This window comes from Magallana gigas, chromosome 2 (assembly GCF_963853765.1).
Source record: "Magallana gigas chromosome 2, xbMagGiga1.1, whole genome shotgun sequence".
NCBI classification, from domain to species: Eukaryota; Metazoa; Mollusca; class Bivalvia; order Ostreida; family Ostreidae; genus Magallana; species Magallana gigas.
In genome coordinates this window covers 27,451,214-27,463,716 of record NC_088854.1, presented here as the reverse complement: position 1 = coordinate 27,463,716, position 12,503 = coordinate 27,451,214, and the positions used below count along the sequence as shown (strand labels likewise).

At 31.5% G+C, this 12,503-nt stretch overlaps 2 protein-coding genes across 2 annotated transcripts; both read right to left on the bottom strand.

Moving 5' to 3' along the window:
• Positions 1–777: 777 nt before the first annotated feature.
• Positions 778–1,944, bottom strand: LOC105327145 (POTE ankyrin domain family member G). Its single transcript, XM_011427456.4, has 2 exons — positions 1,704–1,944; positions 778–1,583 (listed from the first exon to the last, which is right to left on the bottom strand). The coding sequence occupies exons 1-2, from the start codon at positions 1,942–1,944 to the stop codon at positions 1,231–1,233; spliced, it is 594 nt and encodes a 197-aa protein (XP_011425758.3). The 3' UTR covers positions 778–1,230.
• Positions 1,945–6,603: 4,659 nt separating this feature from the next.
• LOC117681528 (POTE ankyrin domain family member B-like) lies at positions 6,604–8,591 on the bottom strand. The gene is made up of 2 exons (XM_034446450.2): positions 8,287–8,591; positions 6,604–8,173 (listed from the first exon to the last, which is right to left on the bottom strand). The coding sequence occupies exons 1-2, from the start codon at positions 8,564–8,566 to the stop codon at positions 7,821–7,823; spliced, it is 633 nt and encodes a 210-aa protein (XP_034302341.2). The 5' UTR covers positions 8,567–8,591; the 3' UTR covers positions 6,604–7,820.
• Positions 8,592–12,503: the final 3,912 nt, after the last annotated feature.

The following is a 12,503-nucleotide window of genomic DNA, read 5'->3' as shown; positions in this document are numbered from 1 at the left end:
TTGGGGGACTGTAATAATGCCTGAGATTTTTCAACAACATAATACAGTTAAATGTTATGTATATGCGTTATAGAGAGTCATATGTATGTTACCGATTTCATATTTTTCATGTTCTATTTTCATAACGCTTCAGTTAATCATTCAAGAGAGTTCTGAGTAAATTATAAATTCGGTCAACATGAAATGTCATCGAAATACTTTACAGTTTGATTTAATGTTATCAATAAATAAATTAAGATAATTGAATACAAAATGTTAAACACTCATTTAACGGTTGTTTTCTCGGTCTGTTGCCATAGTAACGAATAAACTTTTTTCGCGTGTGAGAAATTTTTGCGATGGTTTTGTCGTCGCGAACCAGTCGTTGTCAAATAGTTGTTATAACAAAAGGAGACTGAATGCTTGGTCGCAAACAATAGTCATCCGGAAGTAAATCACAAAATAAAGTTGTGGCGATATATGTCTGCCCTTGGTCTTCGTTTTTACTCTTTGACACATCTTTTATTTTATATTGTAACGATTTAACTTAGGGGCTGTTGGAATTTTTGGTAAATTTGCTTATTTCATTACAAGGTTAGACGAAGTTATAAAAGCCTCAAAACATTACAGAGGAACAAACACTATAAAGAAATTAAAATTAATGTAAATAGGTCAAAAGAAACCTTATTTTATGTTTGTTTTTTTAATAGAAAAAAAAACTGCGATGAAACAAAAGAAGGAAAGAACATTGCATTTTACACGTGATATCATTTTTATTTCAATTATTGATACTCTTTAAACACAAAGATATATGTATGATGGACTATTTTATTCAAAACCATGATTGAAAAATTCAATCATGGTTTGAGTTAAATTGCATGACTTCATTATTTGATTTGCATAACATGCGCTGTTGTACCGTAGAACTTCCGCATGGGAACCATTCCATCCATGCTACGGCTATCGCTTAAATTGTTTCAGTACATGGGAAAGGGAGGTCTTATAGTCAGCATATCCAGAGTCAGAATTTTGTCAATGTCAATCAATGTCAATCATCCTCTTTAAGCATGTTCTGTAATGTTTACGTGCGCATGAAATTCCAGTTTGAAACTTTTGTCTTAGAAGAGATGTGAAACGGCTCTCTGTTTGTTGATCCTACAGATGCATAGCCCAAGCTCGATAGGTACATTAACTCCTTTCTGTGAGATTCGTGTAAAAGTCTGCACAGGCACAGACCAAATTCAAAAATTCTCATAGAATCTTACTTTTGGAATTTGACATGATTTTCAAAGATTGCTTCAGTTTATGAATCAAATTTCTGTATTTTGACTCCTTCGTTTTGTTGTTTGTAAAGCTGTCAAGGCACAACCAGCTGTCACAATCCTTCAAAACGTATCCACAACAGATAAGGATTTTTACGATTTTCGAGGAACCATAACAGTCAGCATTTGCCACGAAAAGAAGAGCAGACTGGCCAAGATGGTCGACTTCATTCACGTCGCTTCCATGCTTGATCAAGTATTCTGCAATGTTGAAATTTCTATTCTCTAGTGCTAATAACAATGGTGTTTTTCCAGAATTGTCCTTGCTGTCTACCCGAGCACCTATAAATCAAAAGATAACAAATATCGTAAGTCGATTTTCAAAAGAATATAATTTTTTTAAGTTGCAAATACTTGGACCACAATTCCTTAAAAATAGATATTGATTTTCAATGGACATACCTGATTTAATTAGTTTTTTGACCATGCTCATATCGTTCATTTCTACAGCAATCATGAGAGCTGTTCTTCCATCTTCACTCGCCAAATTGACATCAGAGTGGCAAATTAAAAAGGACAGAGTTTCCATATCACCATTTACAATAGCAGTAAACAACAGCGGTTCTCCATTAGCATCAAACATATTGGAATTGACTTCTGGTCTTATATATTTCTGCAATGTAACTTTTTCTCTATTTACCATTGTGTGCTGAAGTGAGGGTGATGAAATCGATGTTTTCGTTGTTGATTTTTGTCTGATCGCTTACTGAAGGTTTTGTTAGAATGATATGATGATAGCAGAGTTGATCTGCTTTTATATGTGTCTCGTTTGTTTTCATTTACATATTCTACCGTTTTCCTGCCACACAATAGATGCGATTGGTTAAAGTTTCATTGAAACACACTAATACAAAAATGCCGAGCATTTACATTCGCTGCGAATAATACGTTGCGGTTAACCGCATATATTCAATGAATTGGCTCGAGGATAAATATATTGACTACAAATTGTTCCCATGTCCAGAAACATAATAAATGACTCATATCAGCATGAATTTGTATTGGTAAGATTTTATGTATAATGCATTTGATTCGAAAACATAAAACTGTTTGCTCATTTTAAAATAAAAATACTATTTACCACATACCGGTATTTAACCTTTGTATACATGTAAAAAAAAGAGGTATTTAACTAATTGACCTAAGGATGCATGTAACTCAAAATGCATTTGTTGAAAAGAAACATATACTTAGTATATACTACTCATTTTATTTTTAGGATCAAGAATAAGTGTTGATATTTAAAGTGACCGTTTTCATTTTAAGTCATTCTGTACAATGTATGTGTAAAAAACAAACAAAGAGGAATTAAACATTTGTAAAACATTTTTAAGTTTAGTAACTAAGGTCGATATTCACTCATCCATTTGTTTCACCAACACTAGCAGGCGGTATGTGACACAGTCTACCTAAACTAAATATATTTAGGTAACATGAATCATTCTAATAATATAAGAAAGGCAAGACTATTCCGAGACATCGTTCATGCATTTATCTGCATTATGTAGTCTGGTGTTTTTTCAGTCATATACATGACGCATCACAATCTGTCAAAAATTAAGATTTAAAAAACCCCGATGATCCTATTTAATTTTTACCAAAAAAATCAGAAAAAGTGAAGAGCTTTAAAACTTTTTTTTGAAAAGTGGAAATTGGAGCTTGAGATAGTTATCTCCGTATTAGTAGACAAGTAATTCCAATTCCAAACACAACAGGAAAAAGCAATAAATATTTAAACCCTGACCCCCTTCCACCTCCCCCCAAAAAAGAGAAAATTTACTTTTTTTCTCCCATTTGCAAGCCTCAAGCATGCTAGAATTTCATCTTATTTAAAGAAACCCCCTCCCACCTCCCCCCAAAAAAGAGAAAATTTACTTTTTTTCTCCCATTTGCAAGCCTCAAGCATGCTAGAATTTCATCTGATTTAAAGAAATACTACATTTGATCTGTGCAAGCACAGGTTGAACGAACTAGATTTTAGAATTGAGAAAAGGATATAATTAAAATTTTGCCACAATCTACGCTTTTAGTTTTAACCAGCCTTTCTCTCCAAACAATCTTTTTCTGTTAGACTTTAAGAACAAATAACGTGGAAGAGAAAGTCCCTCCCCTGGGTTTGATGGTCTTTTTCGACCCCTTTCGTCACAGTTCAAGACACAATTTTTTCAAACTAAAGTGTGCAGAGATTTTTTTTCATTTTAACGCATAATTTGCACTGTTCCTTTTAAGTGAAAAATAAAGTTGATTTCATGTTATAGCTCTGTCTAACAATAACATTCCTCCACTTTCTGCGAATCTTTATACGTGTATTTAAAGAAATCTCTAGTGAGCACTGTCCTGAAATTCTATAATTTGACGGAGAGCAAGATTCTTTGTAGAAATTTATCAAAATAAAACTGTAAAATGTGGATAAGCTTTATTAACTAAAATCAATGTGAACGGTAAGCTTATGTCTCGGCGACTGTTTATTTGGGTTCAAATTCCGGATTTGTAGGACCTATTTTTGCTTTTAAAGCTAGTATATGAACAAAGATAATAAGCCTCGATCGGCATTTTTAAATTAAGTTACAATGCTTATAGTACATAAAACATTTGATATTTCTAATTTAATTTACTGCTATTAAAGCACAAATAATCGAGTCCATAATTACGGTAATATGAATAGAAGTTTTTGATTTAAAGCGAATGTTTTCAAATGGGTGTGATCATCCTCAATTGGTTTAAATATGAACTTTTTGTGAATATTACAAGTATTATCTTTAAATGATTTCATAAATCATAAAACCGCTAAATGCACTGTCAGAAAACAATTCACAAATGAAAAGGTTTGGGCTATTAATGTAAACAATATTCTTAATTTGAGATAAAATATTCTAACTTTTCGATTAATTTTGCTGGCAAATATTCGATTTGCAGTTAATATTGATTTTAAATTGCGTAACTGGTATATATCCGGTTTTTATTAATTTTCAGCTCATATCAAAGTCATTAAGACACAAAGCTAGTTACTGTTCAATGATGCCACCTATGTATGATTTGATATCCTTCATATTGTAGTGATCACTCTCGTTTGTTTTCCATTATGTCGTGAATATTAAAATAATTCTTTATCAACTACTTTAAAAACTTACTATTGGATAAAACTATATTTCAAGCAGAGGTATTCAAAGAGGAAGAGTATTGAGATTCGCTGTAACTTACGCGTTGTGGTTTGCCACAATTATTTGATCGACTGGCCTTAGAATGTTTGTATTGATATTAATAAGACACTTTATCTTTCGTAGCAGCCTAATATGGTAGAGTCAATTGAAACGTTGCTAAATTTTTATATATATTTGGAGTTCGTTACTTCCAAATATTTACTGACACATTTCATTGATTTGACAACCCACGTTCGAAAATATGCATATGATGATCAAAAATGTATGTTTAAAATTGATTGTTTTCAAATGATCAATATATAACTTTAAAGCTTTTTCAATATCAGATCGTCCACTCATAAAATGTCTTGAGTAAGCTAATTGAGTTTCATAACCTTAAAACTCTCTAATTAATCAATTTACGTAGCATTCAGTTAAACGGAAATCAGATTAGCACATGTCATCAACTGATTTTTACCCTTTTATTAGTTATAAACCAATCAAATTAATTAAATACAATACAATACTTTTAATTAGCAAACTGTTAAATTTTAATAATGAACTCTTTAGAGATGTGACAGATGCAATTAGTTTAGTTGACAAAAGACTGAAATTTGGCTTTTATGTATCACGAGTTTAACGCATTATTTATGTTGATGCCTGAGCGTTAGAAAACAGCTTAAAGTCTTTCAATATATTTAATTGCTTTCTAATATATTTTGAATGATAATTATAATGTATGCTCGTTTGTTAATAAAACTTTTAGGGAGTTCTCTGGTTTAGATTTCGTCTAGATGACAAATATACAAGTAAAACAATATTAATTAAATCATACCAGGTACTTATATCATCAATTGTTTTCCCTTGGACTGAAATGTCACACTTTCATTGGTTTAAACATAGCCTCATATATCTCTATATTTGTTCGGTAAGAAATAATACTGGGCAATATGGCCGTCATTGGCCGACGCTTCGCTTACTCATTTCGACATTTCATTGTATTAAATACATGCACCGCATGCCGTAAGTTCTTAAAGTATTTGGAGTAGTTGCCCTTTGAAATTCTTTAAAATTAGAGTAGTTTCCCTTAGAATATTGACGTCACATTGTTTTGTCTGGAGCAGAAGAAAATGGCAGCAACGAAATTTGCTCAAATCTCTGCAGAGAAAAGGGAGAAAACATTTAAAATTTAATAGCAATAAAACATTGTAAAATGGGTGAAGCAAAGATTTTTTAAGAGTATTTGAAAGGTGAGATTGAAAATTTTGAAGAGTTTAAATGAGTTAAATTGGACGAGATGTTAGGGATCTTGTACATGGCTTTGCTTAGATCATCGCTATTTGTGAATAAATATGTCGCTTGATAGTCCTCGGGAAAACAAAACACTTATTAGGTAAGTTACTGACTCACTACGGAAATATATTGGGTTGATCAATCTCATAGACGGCTCGGCTTCGCCTCGCCATCTATGAGATTGATCAACCCAATATATTTCCGTAGTGAGTCAGTAACTAACCTAATAAGTAATAATATTTAACAAATATTAAATCAATTATGGCGAAAAAAATTATCAGAAAAAAAGACAAGTTGCATTAAACTGTTTGTCTAAGACACGGGAAAATGAAACTTGAGCAACAAATGGTTCAAGTTATTTGCATTGAAATTGTTTTAATATCTGATGTTGTATGAAAATAAATTGTTAAAAGGAAGAATTTTGAAATTCGGCGCACTGTGAAAATCAGAATAAAAAAATGAAAATCAAAGTGAAAAGTACAAAATTATAACACATCTGCAGATCTAGAAAATATTCATATTTGTCTGGCGGGGTTGTGGTTAACCAAAGTTTTTTATTTCGGGTCCTATTTACAACACTTTCATTATGTATGTATTGCTGAATATTGAGATTTTGGGGATTTATTTTTAGAATAAAGTGATGTATCAAAGAGGAGACATTTCCAGACCTAATTTTTGGATTATCAGAAAACTAACATGGAAATGGCTACATAGAGAACTGGGTATAATTGAGAAGAAATGTGGCTACAAAATGTGCAGTTCAAACTCGACGGGGAGGAAACACTGCAAAATGATAATAGAAAAACAGAAAATTGCTTTTATAGATTTATTAAAGAAACAAACAATAAATAAAAACAAATCATTACACTTTATCTTTTTTTTAATTGGAGCAAAAATCAACTTTCAATGCCTTTCATTAAAATTAGAAATAATTTATATTGAAGGTGAACTAAACGAATAAATCTAGATTTTTAAAGAGGCAAGGAAAGTTTTTTTTAGATGGCTTGTTTAAATCGTATGCTAGCATATTCGACACTATTCGAGCAAATATGGCATTGAAATAATATCAAAGAATGTGCTGGGTTTACTTAAATACAGTATAAAGTAGTGAGTTTATGAACTATGGCTACTCTGTAATAATTTTCCATATACTGTAAAAACAGTAGCTGTTTTTGGTTTCTCTGATTGTTTAGAATCCAAGCTAAAATTTTGCTGAACTTTCCTTCTACGATTGCTCTCAATAGTGAATTTATTTTGTTCAAATGCATCTGATTTGCAAGTATTACAGCTCTTCAAAAGGGAAAATTACGTTTGGTGATAATGGTTGGACGGGGTCACCGTAGACGGAGTAGTCTTTTCCATTTGCTTTTCTTATGTTGTGAAACACTGCTTTCCCTTAGCATGACGGCATCAAGACGGGGTCCTTCAACCGGACCAACAATTCATGTATGAGCAATAATTCCGTCAGTTGTTGTTATACAATGGAATTTAAGACCAATATCTCGGTATAATGTAATTAAATGTAATTGGGTGAACATTAATCTACTTATGGTTTTTATTCTATTTTCAAATGAAGTAAAGATATGTTGAAACTGAAAATACGTACAATGCATATTGGTATAATTTTTATTTGTTATAACGTTGACATCTTTAAACACGTTGAAATAAAGGACTGACAGCTTTTTCCGAAAGCAGGATTTAGCAATTCACGCATAGTTCTTTTGCATGACTTGAAGAATTCTGTTTCCATAACATGTTCCATAACATGTACTATAGCTATAGCTGTTACAGGACATGGAAAAAGAAGACTTCGTAGGTACAAGAGCATATCGAGAGTCAGAACTTTGTCCGTAACCAGATTTAAATCAATCATTACCTATTCTATTCATTTTAAGCACGTTTTGTTATGCTAACGTGCGCATGAAATTCAAGTTTGGATTCCTTGCTCTTGTATGGATATGGCATGATTCAAGGTTAACTCAATATAACGCTGCATAGCACTAGCTCGCTAGGTCTACTAACGTCATTCTGAAGAATGTTGATTTCATGTAAAAGCCTGCACAGGCACAGACCAATTCTAGAATTCTCATAGAATCATGCTTTTTGAAATTGACATGGTTTTAAAAGATTGCTTCAGTTTATGAATCAAATTTCCGTATTTAGACTCTTTCGTTTTGTTGTCTGTAAAACTGTCAAGGCACAACCAACTGTCACAATCCTTCAATACGTATCCACAACAGATAAGGATTTTCACGATTTTCGAGGAACCATAACAGTCAGCGTTTGCCACGAAAGAAAGAGCAGACTGGCCAAGATGGTCGACTTCATTCACGTCGCTTCCATGCTTGATCAAGTATTCTGCAATGTTGAATTTTTCAATCTCTAGTGCTAACAACAATGGTGTTTTACCAGAATTGTCCTTGCTGTCTACCCGAGCACCTATAGTTAGAAAACAAGAAAATATTTAGTGACAAATATACCTTATTTTTTAAAGTTGCAAATATGGGCATCAGTGTTCGATAAAAATAAATATTGATTTTCAATGGACATACCTGATTTAATTAGTTTTTTGACCATGCTCATATCGTTCATTTCTACAGCAATCATGAGAGCTGTTCTTCCATCTTCACACGCCAAATTGACATCAAAGTGACTCAATAGGAGAATCAGAGTTTCCATATCCCCATTTACAATAGCAGTAAACAACAGTGGTTCTCCATTAGCATCAAACTTATTGGTATCGATTCTTGATCTAAGACACCTCTGCAGTGTAGCTATATCACCATTTACAACTGCTTGTTGAAGAGAAGGAGATGAAATCGATGTTTTCATTTTTGATTTTCGTCTGATGGCTTACTTAAGCTTTTGTTAAAATTATATGATGATAGCCGAGTTGATCTGCTTTTATATGTGTCTCGTTTGTTTTCATTTACATATTCTACCATTTTCATGCCAGGTAGATGTGATTGGTTAAATTTTCATTGGGACAAACGAATACAAATAGGCCGAGCAATTTCATTTGTCTTGCGAATACTACGTTGCGGTTAACCGCTTAGATTTAATGAATTGACTCAAAGATAAATTCATTGACTGCAAATTGTTTCCATGTCCAGATACATAATAAATAAAGTGAGTTATATCAATAAGTGTTTTGGTTCAAATTTAAATATATAGTTTATAAGCAATTGTTTTATAATATTCACTGTTTCATTTATAATTTACATAAAATACAAACAGTTTTTTTTCTATTAGTCTACAGTGCACAGTAAATAAAAGATTTTCTAAAATAAAACATTTATTTAATTTGATAATGCCAACTGACAATTTACCATGTACTTTTAAAAATAAAATTACTATTGTTAATTGAAGACATGCAACATTTACCCTAAGAAAAATATATTTTTACTTTAAGGCCACACATGTCTACCCCCATCTTTCAATTAAAATCATCAACTTCTGCCTTATGGCCTGGACAATGCATTTCAAAATTTAACATCAGGTCAATATAAACATAATAACTATATTATTATTATTATATCAATTTATCTCCTTTGAACCTGATTGTACATATAAATTTATTATTAACTCAATACACTCTCACTTTGTAGCCAAATTTGCCTCACCCTCGCGCCTGAATCCCTGACCAAGGAGCCTTAAATATCATATATATTTTGGCAGAGATTTAGCATTTCGTTTTTCTCAAACATATGTGGGAGTATGGAAAAAGATGTTCATAGATATTTACACTAGATGACAACATCAGTCCCGACTTATGTCCTGAACCGCTGTCCCAAGGACCATGAATTCACAATTTAAGTAGAGAACTTCGTGGATATCAGAATTATATAAAGTTTTTCTAAAAATGCATGGAAGCAAATTAAAGTAGAACATTTTCTAAAAGTTTATATATTTTCACTCTATGGGTATTTATCCCCCCCCCCCCCCAGGGGCCAGAAACCCTGATCCAGGGTTATTAATAAATTTAAGTAGAGGGCTTTACGAAAATTGTTACTATGCAATTACTTTTTCTCAAATAAGTATGGGTGTAAAGACGATTTTGTATAATTTAAATCAACTTGCGGATTTTCATATTAGTCCCGCCTTGAGGCTTGAGGCTTTGTCACGGGGGTTAGGAATTTACAATTTAGCTAAATGAATTGATGAACATCAAAATTGTGGATTTAGTCTCTTCTTAAATATGCACGAGAACAAAGATTATTAACTAAGATTTAATACAGTTTTACGATATGGCTATATTGCCCCACTCTAGGGTCTGAACCCCTTAGCCAGTGACCATTAATTTCATAATGTTGGTAGAGGCCTTCACGGACAGCAAAACCATATAAAAAAAATTTCCCCTAGTGTGGGAGTTGATCAGATTTAAGAAATGTTGGCATATTTGGTCACGCGTACAATTGTATATACACGGCCCTGTGGATTATAAGGTCATAAATTTTATAATAAAGAATTCTGTCATCCTAAAGATGCTTCAAACCAATAATGGCAATAATTGGCCTTGCAGTTTTCAAGTAGTTAATAATGTAAAATTGATAACGCACGACGGACGACGCCCAACGACGGACGAAGACCGCTGACTTCAGTGACTCAAGTGTCCTAAATACTACATTCCGTACAAATATAAAAAAGTACGTGCACAGTGTTGATTATAACTAAAAAGATAATTGAACAGCTAATCTACCTATTACTTGATGCTAACTGTATTTCATTATTTCTTTCTGAATGCATGTTGGCATTGATGTAAAATATATATTTTTATCTCTTAATTTAATTCGACTTCAAATATTTAAATACACAATTGATTTTGCTTTTAAATAACAAACTTTGTATTTTTTGGTTTGTAATAAATTGAAATAGTATATTAAGTTAAGGTGGTAAATGAGTGTACCATAGGGGATTCATGAAAGAAGCGTGTAAGTCAACCTTCACCAATTTTGATTGATTTGATGTTCATCAAATAGTTTAATTATCCTTTTCTGTTTTCCATTATGATATAAATATCAAAATTCTTTGCTACCATCTTTTTCGATCGGCAAAAGCAAGCTATATTTCAATAAGCAAGTAACTATTGGGAAGAGTTTTGAGATTCTCTGCATCTTCTACGTCATGTTTTATCTCATCTCTTTGATAAATTGGAATTTGAGTTTTTTAATTGATATCCATAACATACTATACTGTATTGGCCAATTTTAACTTTTTTCACTTAACTAAAACGTTGCAAAAACTTGATGCAAATGTATGATACTACCACACGAAATTATCCGTCCCTTAAAATTATTTTCCGATTACGAAATGAATCAAATCGTCCACTTATGTACATATAGCGTTATAACGTTTGTACATATAGCGTTATAACGTTAAAAGTATGTTACCTAACTATTATTATTTTTTTCTTTTCAAATTCTTATCATTCCGTGAAGAGAAACAAGACTAGATATCATATCTGTAACATTTAAACTTTGGAAATGTTTATATCAAATGCACATGCCAAACATTACATCAATTTTTAATCATAATTTATACCAATGATGAAATGAATGTATAAATTGTTTAATAAGGAAAATGTTCCATTTTAATGATGTAATCTTAAGTTTAAAAATCGTTACAAAGGCATTAAAGTTAGACCATCATTTATTTGACGAATAGCTGAATTTGTTCTCAACTTATCACGCATTTGAAGAATGGTTATGTTTGTCGATGAATAAGCATTAGAAAAGTCAGTTATCTACATCTAAGATTGCTTAGTCAATGTTATTACTTTTTAATTCTTGGTTCTTTTAATTAAGAGTGTTCACTTATTTATTAAGTCTTTAGGGGATTCCCTGTTAATATTGCTTTATCTCTTGTCAACAGAATCAAAAGCAAATTATTTAATAATTATAACATGTATTTGTATCATGAAATATTTAGCAAATATTATATCAATTGTAGCTAAAAATAACGATATTAATGAATTAATGAATTAATTAGATCCATACTTACACAATTAAAGAGGAAAATGAAACATAGTTATTAACCTGTAACATTGAGCTGGTGATGTCAAGGTAGCATTTTCCAGCACTTAAAGGGCAAAATCCAATAGACGCATTAATAAGTATATCAAGCATACATTGTTTGATTGAATCTTACATCAAGTTAAGGTAGTAAATGGTTGTACCAGAGAGGTCTCCGAAAAAAGTATAGTCAACCTCTATCGAATTTGAAATATTTGATATCCAACAAATAGTTCAATCATCTTTGTCTTTTTTCCATTCTATTGTGAATATAAAATTTTTTTGCTGCCTTTTTTCCATTGTTGAAAACTATATTTCAATAAGCAAGTAACTTTTAAGAAGAGTATTGAGATTAATTGCATGATCTATTTCTTGGTTTACATCAAATATTTGATAAATTGGAATTCGAGTTGTGTAATACATATCTATAACATACTTTTTTATATTGGCCCACTTTTACTTTTTTCACTCAACTGAAACGTTGCTAAATATTGATATTATGTATGATTTCACTACCCAAAAATTACTGATTTTGATTTAATTTTTCAATTCAGTGATGTACCAGACCGTCCAACCAAATGTACATGTACTTTTGTAAAGTTAAAAAATTGTAAGTATAAATTTGTTTAAAAGTTGCTAACATCCAGTGAAGCTAAAGTAGGACTAGAGATCATGTTCATATTCTTTTCATATGTCATCAGATTTTTAATCACTCATGATATATAATTCATACCAATCAAGTTAATTGAATCCATAAA